We start from the raw sequence: 19,193 nt of genomic DNA, 5'->3' as shown, positions 1-19,193 counted from the left end.
TTAACTAGAAATAAGACAAATATTCCTGGTAAGATTTTGAGTTTTGGCAGTGTGAGCGAGACTGCATTTGAAAAAGTTCCAATTTTCTTGACCACACAGATAAGCTACATAGACTTCTGTGATGAGTATTTGCTGGACGTGTTGATTGATACTCTAGTTAAGTTCTGTGAATCGTAACCTTGCCATACCTTAGCTTTGACTGAATTGACGCCACTGCTTTATTTACTAAAAGTCAATTTGCGAGTATACCCGAAAGCTGCTGGAACTAGACCCAAACATTTCCACACATTTCCACAAATCTCAGATCAGATGTATTTTTTTTTTTGCTGGGGGGGGTTGGCATTACCTCCCATCTGCAGCTGATAAAAGACCCTTCAGTTTGAAGAGCCAGTTGACTTTGGGACATTTTACTGCCTGGTCGTTTTCAACGAGTGCAAACAAGAAGAAGTCACAGTGTGGTTAAAACCAAAACCCCACCAACAGTTGCGTCGGGGGGGGCGCGCATTTCTGCGCCTCAAGCCTGAATTATGGTCCCGCGTTAAATCGACGCAGAGCCTACGGCGTAGGGATACGGCACGTTGCGCGTCGCCGCGTTCCCTACGCCGTAGGCTCTGCGTCGGTGTAACGCGGAACCATAAATCAGCCTTCAGAGGAGGGGCCAGTCTGCAGCGGAGGCGGGGCGCGCAGCTCTACGGCGGAGGGGGAGAGAAAGTGGAAAGTGAGAAAATACCTGAATGGACGATCTGGAATAAGTAAGTAACTATATTTTCCTTTTGGAAAACGCATTGAAAGGTCGTTGTTGGGGGATTTTGGAGCGAAGCGCGCCGCTTTTACGCAGAGAGAGGCGAGAATTTGCGGTGCCGGAGATCTCCGGTTTCCCCAAACAATAGTCGAGAGGACGCAATGCTCGGCTCTCTCCCTTTTTTCTTTTTTTTTTGGAAACCACAGGGAAGTTTAGGACCCTCGTCGGTCCTATTGTTGCCCTCGCAGAGCCACGTAGGTCTCCATAGGGATTTGTAATAATAATGCGCGAGGAAGAGCCACGCGTTTTGAATCCAAGCAGGGGATCAGAAAGATGCGCCTGCAGGGAAGAAGCAGCGCGTCCAGCTGGATTGTAGGCCGGAAAGATTTGAATTTTCTTCCTTGTGGAGGACCGGTAGGAATTTCAGTGCGTCCATTCATTTAAAGTGCCCCGTTTTTGTAGAAGGAGAGGGGGAAGAAAGGGAAGGATCATTTGGATCCTTTGCCACCAGGACGCCTCCAGTGGGGCCTGGGAGTCTCCCATTGTCCTGCCTCTCCACAACACCCTCCTTTCTCATCTTGTAGGTCGCACAACTCCTTAATTTCGCCTTGAATGCCGTCGGTCCTCGCTGTAAGTAAGTAAGGCTCCCTGGCAGCCCTTTGTGCATGTGGAATATCCCTGAATTATTGATGCCGCCTGACTCTTGATCCATGTTGCCACAGGAAGCGTCTCGGCGCTACAATGTGTCCAGACAGCTTTCTGGGGGCTGAAATTCAAATTGGAGCATGATAATGGTGCAGCAGCACAAACAGGCCCTCGATACCCCCACAGCTTCAAATTGCAAATAAACTTAGCTGGAAACCATATATAAATAGTGTAAACTCAAAAATGTCTAAAACCCTAGCAATATTAAGTAAAACTAATTATATCTTCTGTCAAAGAGCACAGTTTTTGATGTATTACTCACTCATAGTTCCATACATGACTTGTGTGGAGGTATGGGGTAACACCTATAAAACAAATATAAACCCTATTTTCTTATTACAGAAAAGAGCTTTAAGGATAATTAATAGATCTGACTATTATGAAGCAACAAATAATCTCTTTATTAAATATAATACTCTAATTCCATGATATAGTAGAGCAGAAAACTGTTTTATTTGCCTTTAAAGCCCAGCAGAATCTGCTTCCAAACTGCATTCAGGATTTGTTCCAAATAAAAGAAACCAGCTATGACCTGAGGGGGAAACACATGTTTGAGATGACGACAGCAAGAACAAATATTAAAAAGAGACTTACATCAATTAAGGCAAGAGAAATATGGAATAATTGTAATAACAACCTAAAAATGTGCAGTTCTATCTACAAGTTTAAGAAAATGTTTAAAGAAAATATTTTAAATAATTATAAAACACTATAACTATAAAGTATATTATCAAAAACATTCTAGAATGTGAAACGACAATTTTATATTTTGTCTTATTTATTTTTTGTCGTCTTTATGCATTATTTGTTTCCATGGATTAATGCTAATGTTTCTGATCATAAGAGAAAAAGGGTAGACACTATAAGCTACCGCTTCAGTTTACACCTTTTCGACAAAAGCAATGTTTATTTTACTTTTTTCATTTTGTTTTGTAAAATAACTTGTATAAAGACCGAAAATAAAGATCATTCATTCATTCATTCATTCAATGAGCCATTGAAAGGCATGTTGGAGTTGGAGCTTTTAAAAAAATAATTATTTTATTTTATAGTGAAAACAAAAGTCTGAAGACAGTTTTGTGTGATTTATTTTAATTCCAAGTACCACACAATAACTGCCACCAGAGGAAATGTTACAGTGATAACAGTAAGTAAGCATAGGGAAGATTTGCTACGAATGGGGACTGGATGGTTGGAGGGATTTTACAAGAAAGTTTGTATATGGTCAATACTTTCCAGTAAGGCCTAAATAAACTAAATTTAAACAATTATTATGGAGAAAAAAAGAGAAGTATGTGAAATCTCACTCAGTGCAAGTTTGAAACTGTTGTCAGATCAACTTTATGGCAGCAGTTTGACTCCAAAAACAGAATTGGATTGTTTACCGCCTGCATGAAATCCACTTAGTATCCTGGACGACTAATGATATTAATGTGTGAAACTAAATCTCAAAGGTCTGACTTTAGAAATTCCTGCAGATGGAAATTAAAACCTGTTCCTCTCAAACCTTCTGTAAGCGTGTTGGTTGTTAAGTAATTACGTTTTCCTATGAATGTATTTACATGAATAAATAACACCCAGACCCTTGTCAGACACAGAACTCCCTGTCCTTACAATATGCCAGCTACTGGTAATAACGTAAAATCTATCTGATTTGTACCCCATCTCTTTCCTAAAAGACACCAAAAAGTTTGGGCTCCTTAACGTCAGATGTCTCGCCAGCAAATCTTTTGCTATCAGTGCTCTTGTGGTAATAATCTGGATGTATGTGTAGTCGCTGAGATGTGGCTGTTTTAATGGTTTTATGTGCTGAAGCACTCTAGCTGTTGAATGAGATCAGCCTTAAGTGCCATCTTATTACTTTGAAAGCCCCCGCTAAATCGGCTACTTTTCTTCCCTGAGTTTTCACATATTTCAACCATTATGATAGTTGGCAGAGTGCTTATTCTTGATGACTGAGGTTTGGAAATTGGAGAACACACACACATATCACAATTTGTATTTTAATGTCCCATGAAGTCTTTTTTTTAACCTCATCCAATGTGTGAAAGAGGCTGCACAGTAAAGATCACACCGTAGATCTGAAACATTCAGCTGGTTTCACTCTAAACTCTGTTTAACTGCTGGACCGGACTGTCACGGACCATAAACCTGTTGGTTTTTAAAATATCTCTTCATTAGTTCATTTATATGGCCAGTGGTAAGAGATGAGCATGATCTTAATACTGACTGCACATTTATGTACGTTCAAATCTTCTGTGTAGTTACATGTATATTTACAAGCACATATGTGGACACAAACGAAAACTTAAGATCAAAGAATTGAGAGCAAGTAGAGGATAGTCATGACAAGGCTATATTATGTCAATTAGATTTTAGAAGTCATTTAAAACAAACCAAATATTCAGAAGAGCTGATGAATAAGAAATAATTTATCATTAATTTTCTGGCCTTTTGTTCTTTTTCATACAGTTTTAAGCATGACGTTGTTCATCCATTACTAAATAAACCTTCTCTTTTACAAGGCTATGTTATAATAATAATAACCAAACTATAATTTTTATCCAAGTTTAAGGAAAGTACCATCTGCGAATCAATCATAGCATGCCCCTGCTTTAGTGTTGGCTGGAGATTACACTCACACCTTTCCAACAGAACTTTATCAGCCACTCTGTGTGACTTCACCAACTGCTCGGTTGAGTTACGGTGTGCCCCAGGGTACATTTGCAAGCATTTTATGTTTTTCTATATTTTAATGCAACATGTGGGCCAATTTATGGATCATAATATGAACTGGTCATGTTTATGTGGAGGAGTCTCAGCTGTACGTCCTAGTAAAGCTCAGTAATTTGAGCTTTACCCTCAAATGTCAGTCTGTCTTTCCTAAATTACAAATTACAATCGCACAAAATAAATTCAGTCCAAACAGGTCAGAGGTGATTGTATTTGCCCCCCACAACTTATTTCACATATCAATACTTTATTTTTCCCATCTTAATACTATCTCTATAATCGGGTTACTTATTTAATCAGCATTTATATTAAAAGTTATCCACACTGTTATCTGCTCTTCTTTGGCTGACTATTGTTCTGGGCTATATGCAGGTCCCACAGGTCTACCTCCACCGCTACCACTACAGCGAGACTCATTACCATGACAAAAAACACACAAACACATCACCTGTGTGCTGGCCTGTCTTGACTGGCTCCCTGTTAGATTTTGCATTAGTTTTAAAATTTTACTGCCCAACCTTCAGAGCCTTAAATGGCTTTAACCATGAAAAACCTACACCTCCGACTTATTGACCTAGTGTGTCCTTAACGACCACTGATATTTGCAGATATCACCCTGGTAACTATTTCCAGGTTACAGGTTGTGATCAGACCTTTTCCTGCTAAAACTCAAGAACCTTCAACTCCTTTCACATCCTTCCTTAAAACCTTCCCCTCTTTGAAACCCTTTGGAAATGTCTTTTTATTAAATATTTAATGACATATTCATTTTTAGTAGTTTCTATGAACCCTTATCCGTTCTTGTAGGGTTTTGTACAGATAATATTTATGTTATTAATAGCTTTCACTCAAAAAATATTGGTACACATGTAATTTATCAATAATAAGTGAAAGAACCACATGGATTTTGGAGATTGATAAACTTTAACTATATTCAGTGTCTTTAGGTTGCTTTTCTGTTGAATATGTGAGACAAGTTAACTTACAGTAAGTGTATAATAATGAGCAGGATAATCAGCGAGGCAGCGGCTCACCGCCGCTGTGAGATTGTGCTGAAACGCCTCCATCTTGGCTCGCTGAGCCATCTTCTGTCTTTGTAATACTTTGAACATGAAAACAAATGTGTGCAGAGGGCTTTTTGAATCGGGAGCCGGGCCTGTTGATTCAGCCACGCCCTGTTAGATTTACACACACACACACACCCCGTATTAAACACCTGCTCAAGTTTGCTCCCCTTGCGTGCTTTAAAGCTGACAGTAGCAGTTGTCTCTCTTTTTTTTTTTCCCCCACTTGTTTTACTGATGTTTTCACAGGCGACTGTGGGTGGTGGTCACTGCAGTTAGTGTGTGTGTGTGTGTGTGTGTGTGGCCCTGCTACACTGTTGGAGCTCGAATCTGTGCCCGCTTATTTTCCCAGTTGGTATACCGGTCCTCCAACGGCTGTGGAGTAGAGCTGGACGTCTCAGCGATGTCTCAGCTTGCTGTTCCTGCCTGACAGCTGCTGTCCCGCTGCCAGCAGCCTGAAAATGCTCGATGACAGCTTGATTTCTTTTTGCCTTTGGGGATATACAGGTTTCAAAGTGTTGCTTCTGCTTGTTTTAAACGCCACAGGATTACAGATTCAGTTTTAGGAAAATGATTAATTGTTTGAATCCTTTTTTTTTGATGAGGACATGAATACACTGGTCTGTATTGAGTCTTAATTACAGTTAAAAACCTCACCACACATTTACATTACATAAATATGAAAATGCCAGTTACACAATAGGACCAAAACTATTTGTTCAGCTGTGTTTTAAAATCCTGACGGATTGTATTTCTCTTTCCTTGTTTTTGTAGTTGAAATATTGGACATAAAGATCTGATACATGGAGCTAATCAATCTATAATCACTCATTAAGAACTGCAGAATTCGATATTTAGCAGTTTCCGGTATCAGTTAACAGTTTTCTCTTCATTTTATCACAATTCTGCAAATCCGGATGCTTTTGTTAGCCTGATAGATCCGACCCACATCTAGAAAGACGTTGGGTCTGGAAACCATCCGTAGGGCCTCTCCATCACGTTCCCAGCCTGCCGTCATCGCCTAAAACCTGACTTTTGAATATTAAATATATTGTTAAGCTCCAACGAATGGTAGCTAGACGTACATAAGTAGATGTTGAGTTTTAAGGCTGATTTAGACAAATTTACCAGTTTTATCTGGGTGTATTTGTGCTTTTAAAGAATTATTACAGAGTTAAATTAGTCTTTTATTAGAATGGTTAATAAGTAAACCCTTATGCAGGACCAAAATAAGATGAACTGAAGCAGTTTTGAGATTGAACCGAATATTCATTTTTAACTTTTAACATTGTGCGTATTTTGTCATGAATGTCTACGTTATACGTTTCAATGGAAGCAGAGGCCATGATTACCATTATTACAGTAGTTTTTGTGACATTCAGTTGTCGACTCGTATGAATTTATAAGAAGGTGACTGCAACTAGAAGGAGATGTCTCTACAAACTGTTTTCTTTCACTTTCCATACATATGCAAAGTTAAAATGACCTTATTTTGTCTGTACGGACCCCACTTTTAAAAAGTTTTTTTCTTCTTATCTATATTTTTGTCCTTAAGATTAGCACATTGTGTTATTTTGTTTAGCTGCTGCACCATAAGGCCTTTGAGGATGACAATTTTGATACTTTATTTTGTTGCACATGTCAGAATTGACAATAAAGTTGACTTGACTTAAATTTATATAATTTAGATAGACATTTAAAGAAAAAATCTTTTGTAGGATTTGTGTGTGTTAGCTCAGTTGCCCCTGTGCCTACATTTACTTCCATTTTGCTGCAAGTATTCCCTTCTGACTCAAAACTGCTTTGACTCAAACCAGTTTGCATTCCTTACCATCCAATAACACACCTGCGGTTGTTTTAACTCCTGAATATTCCTTTTAAGCAGAATGTTTTCCCACAGTATGTATGTAGACGTATTTGGATATTAATATATTACGTATTAAATTTATTAGGTACTTGCTGTGATGAAGCGCCATTACAGGTTAGATAGGAAATGTTGGAAAAACTGGTTTGAGTTGGGCGGATTTTAAAAACAAACTTTGAAAATCTCAGCCGTCCTCCTTCAGACCTGTCCCAGAAGCCACGCCCCCAAGGTGCACAGATTTATGTTCACCGAGGAAAATAAGTTTGACAGACGGGCCAACAGTCCAATTACTTTACTAGAGTTACTCACAGTGGTTGAATGAATGATGTCTTTAATGTTTTTAATATATATATATATATATATATATATATATATATATATATATATATATATATATTTTTATACTTGAAACCACTTAAGTGCCGATGGTGTGTAAACAGAATTTCACTTAATATAGACAAGTTTACCGGCCGTTTCCGCTCTACTTCCTAAACTCCTCCCCTCTAAGCAGTTCACTTCCGTTTTGGGGTTTTTCCATTGAAAACAGTGGCAACATTGCTCTGACAAAGAGGGACAAAATGGATATTTCTAAGAAAAAAAGTGGTTCGGGAACGACATGTCTCGGCAGTTGGATGTAAGAACTCGAGGGAGCACCTGAAGGAGTGGTTGGATAGATAGAGCTGCAACCACAAACCAGCTTCAAAGAGACACGTCCATGCGCGGCTTTGTTTACTTTTTTTCTGAAGCCACGGACCGGGCTGGAGGCATTACATCTAAAAAACCACCGCGCAACATTTTTGTTTGTTCACACCACTTTGTTGACAAAAAAACAACAAAGGATAATCCATTCCCTGAGTTGTGGTTGGTTTATAATCGCTCTCCCCAGCCAGAAAGGAGTAAACTCAGCCGGCGGATCCGCTGCCTCCCCCCGGAGAAACAAACACGGATCTGAGGGTAAGTTCAGCAACTTTAGCTGTGAAGCTGACAGTACTGTAAATTATGAAGAAGTTGTCATACACTAACATTGCTACTGGTATTTTTATAAGGCAGTTGATGGTTTTGAGATGGGACGTGTGTGTATGTGTGTGCGTGCCTGCGTGTGAAAAAATCTGCCAGTGGAACAAGATTTTTTTGCTTGTAATGAGAAGATAAATCTTGTCCCATTGGCAGATTTTTCTACTTATTTCAAATGAAAATGTACTTGAAACAGGTGAAAATTGTCAAATAAGTTATTTTTTTGGTAAATACTCTTGTTTTAAGTGTAATGAGATTTTTTGCATTAATTTTGCTCCATCCATGTGTTCTGTTCCCCTTTTTTTAGATGGTCCTGAAACCTGTCACCTGAGGCCGAGCCTGCTACACAAGTGATGTTGTTCATTAAATAAAGATAAACAACAAATACTGTGTGCATTGTATTTTTTAATATTATATATGAATAGTTTTTATAGTGATGTAATTGTGTGGGATGTTTTTGTATTTTACTATGGAGGTAAGGGAACTGTTAATTTAATTTGTGCACATAAATCAAATGTGTGCATATTCTACAGTTGTGCATAAATAAATAGAAATGTAAACATTTAAGTCAAAACATACATATAATATGTAGTGTATTTTCTCTGTGATTAGAAGATTATGAACACGGATTACAGAGAAAATACACACTATATGTATGATTTGACAAATATTTAAATTTTTTATTTATGCATAACTGTAGAATAATATGCACACATTTGATTTATGTGCACAAATTCGATTGACAGTTCCCTTACCCCATATTTTACTTTTTTATTCCTGTTAAGATTAAACATATGAGTTTTCTTGTTGAAGCCATTTGTTTAGTTTCCTCAAAACTCAAAATGCATCCATTATTAATGTACAGTATGAGCTTACTATGAATGATGAACTGTTAAAAGACATTGTAGCACACTAAGGAAGATAAGGCCTATCATTCATGATCGTAGTTCAGTGCAATAATGAAATGAAATTATGTTTCATCAAACTTTATTTTCACAGTACAAACATCTGTTGGTTCCTAAATAAGGCTGCTCATTTTGGTTTTAAAATGCTGAGATATTTACTGCAGAACTGTAACCTTCCCTCAACAAAATCATCAATTTTTGGGAGTATGTGTGAAAAGTTGGGTGATGGCGGGAGGCAGAGCTGCAGGAGAATATTCCCAGGGCTGGTCCTCCACTCTTCATGAGTCCTACAGAGTTTCACCTCCTGTGCCGGTTCTGGAGTGGTAGAAGATGCTGGGAAGTTGGTGACGGCTGGTAAAGATCCTTCCTGTTGTGTGTGTATTGTGATAAAGTTCTTTATTTTCTGTAATGCAATTTTAAAAAAAAAAAAAAAAATTTATACATTCTGGATTCATTACAAATCAACTGAAATATTGCAAGCATTTTATTATTTTAATATTGCTGATTATGGTTTACAGTTTAAGATTAAGATTTGCAGAATATTCGAATTTTTTGAGATAGGATATTTGAGTTTTCTTAAGCTGTAAGCCATGATCAGCAATATTAAAATAATAAAAGGCTTGCAATATTTCAGTTGATTTGTAATGAATCCAGAATGTATGACATTTTTGTTTTTATAATTGCATTAGAGAAAATCACAATATTCTAATTTTCTGAGACAGTCCTGTACTTCATCTTCCTCTGACCAGCATTTCTTTCAGACCCAGCTCTTCTGTCAGTGCAGGCAAGCCCGGTTTTCCCGTCTCACAGCATTTTCTACCTAGAGAAAAAAAAAGCCAAGTAAACTATGATGTAGTTTGGATACCAAAAATGAAGACATATATGTCAAATAATCTTGTTACCTTCCATAAGATCGCAGCTGAATGGGAACACGATCTCCGGTCCAGCAAAACGCACATGACGCAGGTCTGACTCCAGCTTCAGTTACAGCACCCGAGCTTTAAGCCCCGCATTGTTCAAACACTGGCTAGGCTCGACATTTGCTTTCAAATAAACAAAACGATCATGTTTGTATGACATGACAAAACCGACTTTGTCTCTGTGCAGATATTGATAAACCTCAGAAACTTTCAGTTTGTCCGTTGCGGATTTCAGGAAGTAGGAGCAGATCAGCTGTCAGTTCTGCAGCTGTCATCACGTTATCATCCCAGTTCTGCACTGAATCCGGGTGGGGAGAGTAACGCCATCTCCAGTCAGAGTATAGAACCGTGTTCCCATGGCTAAGACATAGTTGTCGACATTAAAAGCTCACGAGCAGCGAGTCTTTGCTTAAGGTTTGTGTCCACGCCGGTGTGTTTACACCGGTAAACGCTGCGCAAATCACTCCCACCGGAAATGACCCGCATCTATGCAGACGAATGGCAGCGCCCGTGTTTTGGCGCGTAAACTTGTCTATAGGAAGAAATATAGGGAGACACGGTAGGTTAGGGCTCTTGCCTGTAGAAGGTTTCCAGCGTAGGGTCGTTGAATGGGTTTACTTTGGGTAATCCGTCCAAAAACGTGTGCGTTTAGGGTAAATTGGTGTAATTTCCTCTTAGGAGACAGTGTGTATGTAGTTGTTTGTCTGCTTGTGGCTGACTTTAAAAAGAGATGGAGGGGTCTCCTACAGATCCAGGTGAGCTGAAGTGTGAATAAGCAAGCACAAATAGTGGATGGATTAAAAAAAAAACTGCTTCAGAGAAGGTTTTCCCTCCAAACCTTTAACCGTGCTGCAGACCGTTAAGAGAGGCATGTAAAAAATGGTTTCTTTGCTGGACAAACCAACATTTTCTAAACGTCAGTCCAAGTTTCTCATCATCTTCTGAATAGAAAAAGTCACAACTACAAAATGTATTGATACATCTCTGAGTGGCTGATATTGTTTACCCATCTGTCAGTTGGGGTAAGGCTCTAATTATGTCCTGATGCCGTGTAATCAAAGTATTGTAAACAGTACTTCTGCAGCTCTTCCTGGTTTTACAGAGGTTCGGTCTGCAGCTGTCTAATTCAGTTTAGTGCATGTTGCATGTTTAATGCATGTGAAATGCATGCAATGTCTTCTCTCATCTGGTGGACGTGACTTCAGAGTAAGTAGTAAGACTTCAAAGTAACGTTAACCCCAGCTTTCATTACCAGTATGAAAGTTAAATTCAAGTATTTGAGTGTTGTTGTGTTTGCTTGTAATAAATGTGTGTGGGAGTAGAATCACATGCATGTAATGTTTGCAAGAGTTGTCTTTTGCTCTCAGTTGATGGGTGCATACAATATTGAATAACTTTCCTGGCTCTTTTGTCTAATCTGTAAAACGGTCCAGCCATGTCAACACCGAGCCGGAAGCCCGATGTAATAACTGTTTAATCTCAGACCACACACACACACATTCGCAGACCTCTGGACCTGCCAGCTCTGTCGAATTCACTCAAGCCGTCAGTGAAAAGTGAAGTTTTGGGCGGTTTTTTCAATGAATTTCAGAATGAAGTCGAGCCAGGCGGTGAGAAATGAAATGAAATAGAAATGATTATACGCACTCTTGTGCGGCGAACAATACCTTCAAAGAGCAAGGAAAAGCTGGATGAAAAGAAATAGATTCTTGGATTAAAGAAGCTGATCAAAAAGTGCATGCAGAGACAGGTCACGCTTCAACAGATTTTGTGTTCTGGCGTACTTTTACACTCGGAGTGTTAGCTCAACGTTGATATTGCTCATGAAGTCAGAAAGAATAGTCCTGGTGAGGTCCTTCATCTAGGACGGGGCGATGAATGGGAAACCCAATCCTTCTCACCACTGGACCACACCTTTTATAGATCAAGTGTTGGGTCACATTCTCACTTACAGAGCAGCAGAAAGTGTGAAACGAGGCTGAAGGACTTATGTAAACTATGAGGGTCAGGGGAATGCACAATATAGAACCAGGTACTGTTTTAATTCCCTACAATTAAAGATTGACCAAAAGGTTTGGACAAAAGACTTATTTTTAACCACGATATCTTTATTCCTTGATTGCAGTTTCTTTTGTTGAGCTCTTTTCTTTAAGATCTTTGTTTTCTTCACTGTCGTACCATGTCAGTGTTGCTCTATCAAGTTATGAGGACTACCGAAGCTATTTACAGCTATTACAGGTCTGTTTAATTAGGTTTGCTTTTGCTAGTTCAGGACATTTATAATCGGATCAAATACAGTTGGCTGTCATTTATTTTTTTAACCCAACACATTCCATCTAGTTGAAAATCATATTATAATAATAACATAAAAACTAAGCGGACGGGCACAAACCACCACCTTGCATTGAGTCTTCACTTCCTGAGTATTTGAGAACTGATGTTGGAGAGAAGTAGCTCTTTTTCAAAGGCAGAAGACTCGTGAAGGGTGGCCATCTGCCCCAACTGGTTGGGTGGGGTGAGGGGATAAGAAATGGTAGCCAACACAAAGGGCTTAGCCCATGGATACTTCTATGAGAGGGGAATAAAGAGAAACACAAAGTTAATGGTGGTAATAACTGTGTGGGTGTGTGTGTGTAGAGTGGCTCGGGAACAGCCGAGCTAAAAGCCTTTATCGAAAAGGAGAATTTAAGCCGAATCTTAAACTTTTCTGTTTGCACCCTGAACACTGACTGGGAGGTGGTTTTGTCAGAGATGAGCCTGATAACTGAAGGCTCTGCCTCCAGTTCTGCGTTTGGAAACTCTGGGAACCACAAGTGCGCCTGCAGCTGGAAAGCGTAGTCTGTAGGGATAACATTGAACTATGAGGTCTTTAAAATAAGAGGGAGCAAGGCCCTTAATGGCTTAATGTGTGAGGAGAAGAATTGTGAATTCTATACTGGATTTAAGAGGATGCCAGTGAAGGGAAGCTAAAAGTGGAGAAATGTGATCTCTGTTGCTAATCCTCTTCAGAACACTCATATCATCATTTTGGATCAAATGAAGGCTTTTCACACTAATTTTAGGACATTCAACTAGAAAGGAATTGCATTGTACTTAAGATTGTATTACAGCCTTAAAGGTAGGGGTGGGCGATATGACCTAAAATTAATATCACGGTATTTTTCATCTTTTGAACGGTGACGGTATAATATCACGGTATTTTTTGGTACGTTTTGGGAGGAGTAGCCTGTCCTGTCCCTTTATGTGAATAAGGTTAATATTATATATATATATATATATATTTTTTTTTTTATTATTATATATATATATATATATATATATATATATATATATATATAATATTTTATTTATATATATATATATATATATATATATATATATATATATATATATATATATATATATTATATTTATTTTTATTATATTATATTTTAAATATTTTGTAAACCTGTCTTAAAATGTAATACTGGACCTCGGTTGGGCTGGTTGGACAGCGGGTGGTGTAAAATTTCCCTTAATTTTAAATCCAAAACTTGACAGGTTTATGCCATGAGTATTCATATAGAGTAATCCCTTGTTTTTCGAGAGGGTTACGTTCCAAAAAGAACCCGTGATAAGTGATATTCACATAGTAGCAACCACTTTTTTTATATAATTATTATACAAAGCTTCAAATTGCGGAGATCAGCACCGCCTCGCACGTATTTCCCTGCTCTTCTGATTCTGCTGCATCCCGACTCGCGCTGCAGCGTCTTTTTCTTCTAAAGCCCGCGGTACAGGTGTGTTTTTTCGAGAGAAGAACATGGTTATGGGTATTTTTTTGTCACTCTTTTTTTCTACTGGGCAAAAAGATTCTTTTAAACCGACATTCATTAATTTTTTCTCCATCTTGAAGTGGGTGACTGATATTCCGGCAGGTTGAAACAGCGCTCTGCGCTCCGCTGCCGTCAAAGACCCGCCCAGCTCTGCTTCTGATTGGCTAGTGTTTGTTTGGTTGAGCCAGAGCTGCTTTCCTCTCATTCCATTGGTAGACGAACTCGATTGACTCAAACTTTTTTTTTTTCTCTCAAACCTTTTTTTTTTTTTTTTTTAAGCAGTCAAACTCGCACACCGAGGAAAAAAAACTCCGTACGCCGGAGATGCGGCACGGTGCCGGAATACTTTAAGCACTAGCAGCAGTAAACGATGCTTGCAGTGAAAGCTGTGTAGCCTACTCTTGGGACGTGCTCCGCTGGTGCTGCTCAGCAGCACCAGCGGAGCAGCGGAGCAGTGGGACCAGCTGCTGGTCCCACTTGCGCTCGTTTTGGCCCGGGTTGCCTCTTCATATTCACGGGCGTGCGTGTTTTTTAAGTGATGAAACAGGTTGCTTGTGTTTCCACCTCTTGCTGTCACAACACGGCAGCAAACCTTGCATATCACCGACGTTTTTAATGCCTTATTTAGGCTTATTATTTTATAATTGATTTATTACGGTATTGACGGTATTGCAAAATCCATGTCGTGGCGCAGTTTCACACCGGTGATGACTATGACACCGGTGTACCGCCCACCCCTACTTAAAGGTATTGTGACATCATTTTTAACATGCTTTTAACACTATTAAAAGTCTTGGCCAACATCCCTCAAATGTGTCTAAAAGAGTGTAACAAGAAAAACTTAACTCTAGTACTCTTTTCCTGGCTTTTTATTACAGTGTTTTTTTGCCCCGTGAAAAATGCTTCCTTTCCCCCCTTTCCTGTCAATCATTGCTCCGCTCCTCCTCCAAACCTCCTCCTCCTCCAGCCATACGCTCACAGCGGCGTCGGAGAGTTATGCCGCGTTCCATTTGTCCTCGGAAGTGGGGATTTACTAGTTCCCAGTCGGAATTTTCAACTGAAATGCCCCTCGAAGTGGGATTTCCCACTGGGAAAGTGGGAAAGCTTCACCACCCCCGAGTTACCATTCAAAGATGGCTGCTATTCCCAGTTCCCAGTTCCGATTTCCGAGGTAAATGGAACGCGGCATTAAGCCGAGAGCGACAGGCGAAGCATGCACGGAAAAGCAGGAGGGCGAACCACAGCAAACAATCATAAAAATAAAGGCATGCAAGCAGCACTGTCTCCTTATCTTAAGTCCAGTCAGTGGCCGCGGGTCTTCTTAGCAGTTTTCCTCCGGTGATTAGAACAAAAGAGGCTCTAAACAGCTCCTTGTTAAGCCTCATTTATGGTTCCGCGTTAAATCGACGCAGAGCCTACGCCGTAGGGTTCAGCGTATGGCGCGCGTCGCCGCGTAACCTTACGCCGTAGGCGTCGGTGTAACGCGGAACCATAAATCAGCCTTTATGGTGCGCTGGAGAGGAGAGGAGGCAGGGAGCTGGGTGGAGGGGGCGGTGATTTAGCGGGCCCTGACGTCACGGCCCGCCACCAAACCAGATGAGCCGTTTTTGCACAGTTATGCGGAAAATCCCAGAAAGCACACAATACACTGAATGTTAAAAGTTTGTTGTTTTTTGGGTGTAATTGATGTCAAGACACCCAACAAAACACAAAAAATCAAGAAAAATGTGTTTTTCATGTCACAATCCCTTTAAGTAATACATCCATGGAGTAGTTTTTCTTCATGAATATGAGGCTAGGTGTTTCTTATTTTGGCAATATCCTGAAGGCTGTTCTAGAAATTAGTTTCACGTGTTGTCCAGATATCTTACTGGTCTCCTCTGACTTCATGTTTAGCTGATTGCAATGTTGCTTCATAATTGCACCTAATGGAAGTATATTTATTATTTACAGTGAAAAGTAGCTATCCAAATACAGAACCCTGTGGATCTCCACCACTGTGGTCTATGAGGAAAACTGATCAGATAAATATAACTGAAACCGAACTACGTTTGATTATCTCTTTAAACTGATATCCGATCAATAATTATTGATTAACTGATTTGCTACAGTTATTTTTAAAAACGTGACACATGAAAGTGAGAAATGACATGTGCCGGCTCTCTTGAAACTAGGTTGTTTTTCTTGGAGCCTGGAGAGGTTGAGGTACATCGCCTGTTGATTAAAGATGGATTACACCTAAAGTAGAAATCTTGGTTAAGATAATAGATCCTCTCTATTTTCCTCATTTGTAAAAAAGCTTGTGAAGTCATCGCCGCTGAGACCTAAAGAAACATGAGATGTGAGTCTTAATCAGCCTGGCTGACGCCGTGGTGTATTGATATTGTTTTAGATGTCCCAGCCTTCAGTTTGTGACAACATACCAGAGGTGGACAGAGGACTCGACCCCAGTACTTGAGTAAGAGTACAAATACTACTGGTCAAAATTTACTCCGTTACAAGTAAAAGTAGCTCAGTCAAAATATTACTGGAGTAAGAGTAGAAAAGTACTTGCTTTTAAAGGTACTTAAGTATCCAAAAGTAAATGCTTTTAAATTTACTTTAAGTAAAAGTAAGAGTAAGAGTAAATTTCTTATTTTCCACATCAGTAAATTACTATATTTTTTCTAAATTAATTTAAGGATCTTTTAACTCTTGTTTCTGAGAATTAACTCTAACTCTTCAACTCTTTAACTTTTTAACTCGTAGCCATTGCTATGTCTTTGCTTGTTGCGGCTCTGTCTTGACAAACGCAGGCTACTTTGGCGGTATCGTTTTGAGGAGGCTTGACGTATTTCCGCTTTACGTACATCCCAGTGGAGAGCGTGCACTGTGATAGGTCTCCTCCTTTGACAAAAACAGCTTGTGTCCAATAGGATTTTAGGGAAGAAGAAAAAAGAGCAGATCTGAAAGTAACGAGTACTTTTCAGCTTTCCTAGAAATTTACTCGGGTAAAAGTAAAAATATTTGTCTTGGAAATGTATTCAAGTAAGAGTAATAAGTACCAAAGAAATCTAATACTCAAGTAAAGTACAAATCCTCTGGATATGTACTTAAGTACAGTACTCAAGTAAATTTACTCCGTTACTGTCCACCACTGCAACATACACACTTTCTCTCAGACACAAGGGGAGAAGAGGAGATTTAAGAAATCATTCCTTCAATGTTATCATGTTAAACTGGGAGAGGCTTAATATGATCTTGAGGCATACGCCCATATTATCCCTGTCACATGACCATTTAAGATGTTTGTGGTAACTGAAATTAGAAATAAATATACACGTTTGATAGGATCGTCTTGTAAAGCTTTTCATTCCTCGCATATAATTCCTCCAAGAGCCTCTTCTGTTGCTGTGTATCACTCCTCAGGAATCAATACATGCTTCAAAATCTATACCTCACATTGATTTTTGAGGTCCGAGTTAAGATGATGGAGGAGGGAGGAAATGAGGAAGCAGGAAATGAAGCATTTATTTAACCTTTTTAGTTATTTTGCAGTTTTATTAGTTGGATGTATAAGCAAATTCAGGTATATGGAACTGGAAATGTATTCTACATTTGATAAGGAGCTTTAAAGCTCCTTGAACGTGGGTCCTTTTTCATAAATGAACCACCTCCGCTCTCAGCACTGAACCAGAATAGAGGCTTTTCATGCAACACGTCTGATAATCTACCAAACTTTAGGTTTTCATTTATTTTTCTTGTAGCTCCACCCACGTAACAAATCTTAAAGATGTCACCCTTAATACTGGTTTTGTGGAACATGTTTGTGTTGGGCTTGTAGAGTTTACTTGCAGAGAGGCTTCTATTGTTGGCCCTGTAATTACTGGCAAAGGCATTTGGATCCATATGGACCCCCTGTGGAAATATTCTGTTGCAGACTATGAGAGGCCTGCGAAGTTACCGAGCAACAGTCATCTTGGTAATTATCCGGAAATGTAAACTGAGATCTTGTTTCTGGGCGTCTGCATTATTTCCTGTATAATTTCAGATGTTTATGGATTAATACACTAAAGGAATAACTTTAGATATTTCCCCGTCCTCTCTCTCAAGGTCACTGCCTTGAAATGGAGCCAGGACTGGTGTAATAGCCTAATTGCTATTTTTCCGAGGTGCCAGGATAAGCATTAAGGCCAGACATGATTATTAGTTTTTCCCAGAAGTTCTGTGACGGGGAGCGAGAAATCTGTTTGATCAAAATGAATGTTTAGAGTTGATCTACCGTCATCTTACGGATTAATCCATGCAGTTTAATGGCTTGAAGGGAAGTGGATGCTAATGCACTGTTAACCAAGATCCTTTGTGAGCGATGGCAGCTAATGTGCCCCTCCATTTCCCACGGAGGAGCAATCAAAGGCGCCGGGCCCCGCCCACCTTTTATCAATTAACCAGCATTTGACAGTCCGACATCCGTCATGCCAACACTTTTATTTTGGAGATTTTTCACCAGCGTGGAGAACAGACTGGCAGAGGGCAGCATGAGGTCAGGTTTCCTCGGCAACTGTCAGCCTCCAGTCCACCCCCCACCCTCCCATCCAGCTGAACAGCCTCTTTCATCGCCATGGCAGCGGAGAGGCCCTGTTTCCCGGGGGACGAGGGGCGTGAGGGAGGGAATGTGAGCTGGCGAGAGGGAGGGAGAGGGCAAACAAGTTGAGTGAAAACACAGTAATCCAATATGGCTGCAATTGTGTTGCAGCGAGCTGAGGCTAAAGCTCACTTCTTGGAGAGGATCTACAGTCGTGTGATGATTAACCTCAGCCAAGACCTGGAAGACGTGATCTAAGTGAACGGCGAAACCAGAGCCTCGGTTTAGGGGGTTAATGGGTCCTAGTGTTGATGGATCACAGAGCTCCGCCCGCCGGGGCGAGACGTCACAACCCTACGCTGGATCATAAACACCAGCTCTTCAAGGGTCATTTCACTTCGCAGTTGAACAATCGCCTGTGATTTTTGACACAAGTTCCTGAAAATGTACTGATCCTGGCAGCCGGTGAAGGATGAACATCTGTTTTACGTTTCATATATTGATATGTGGCTTTTCTCTGGTTTTTATCATTTTAAATTGATGGCTGCTTTTTGGAGAAGATAAGGAAATATTATGAACAGACCAACTTAAATGTGAGAGTTGTAAAATGCCATCTTCTTCTCTTCTTTTGACATCATCTCACCCAAACTTGCATCAGGCAGAAACAACATGTGAATAAAGAGGGAATATGTGTAAATATCACAAATGACACGCTTCTAGTCGTGGATGGGATTTCTGGACTGGACTGTATGCCGTAAAAACAAATATTACTGGAAACTTTGAGATGCACAATTATGGGTGTTTTTTTGTTATGTTTTTAGATCATTGTTGGAATTGGGATTGAATGATGGACAAAAAGCAAATCAC

General features: G+C 39.7%; 1 protein-coding gene across 3 annotated transcripts in view; it reads left to right on the top strand.

Annotated features, from left to right (window-relative positions):
- The first annotated feature begins 677 nt into the window (after nt 1-677).
- LOC133452533 (vang-like protein 2) overlaps nt 678-19,193 on the top strand; it is a 31,616-nt gene continuing 13,100 nt past the window's right edge. Inside the window, exons 1-2 of one of the 3 annotated variants that reach the window (XM_061731909.1) lie at nt 795-1,168; nt 1,327-1,376. In XM_061731909.1, coding sequence (XP_061587893.1) covers nt 1,076-1,168; nt 1,327-1,376 — 143 coding nt within the window. In that variant the 5' untranslated portion in view covers nt 795-1,075. Of the gene's footprint in view, nt 753-794; nt 1,169-1,326; nt 1,377-19,193 lie in introns of those variants that run through there. The other 2 variants (XM_061731910.1, XM_061731911.1) reach the window with 2 other exon arrangements.

The sequence above is a fragment of the Cololabis saira genome, chromosome 10, assembly GCF_033807715.1.
Source record: "Cololabis saira isolate AMF1-May2022 chromosome 10, fColSai1.1, whole genome shotgun sequence".
In the NCBI taxonomy this organism is placed as follows: Eukaryota; Metazoa; Chordata; class Actinopteri; order Beloniformes; family Belonidae; genus Cololabis; species Cololabis saira.
Note: the sequence above shows the minus strand (reverse complement) of the source record. Positions and strands in the feature narration are given on the sequence as shown.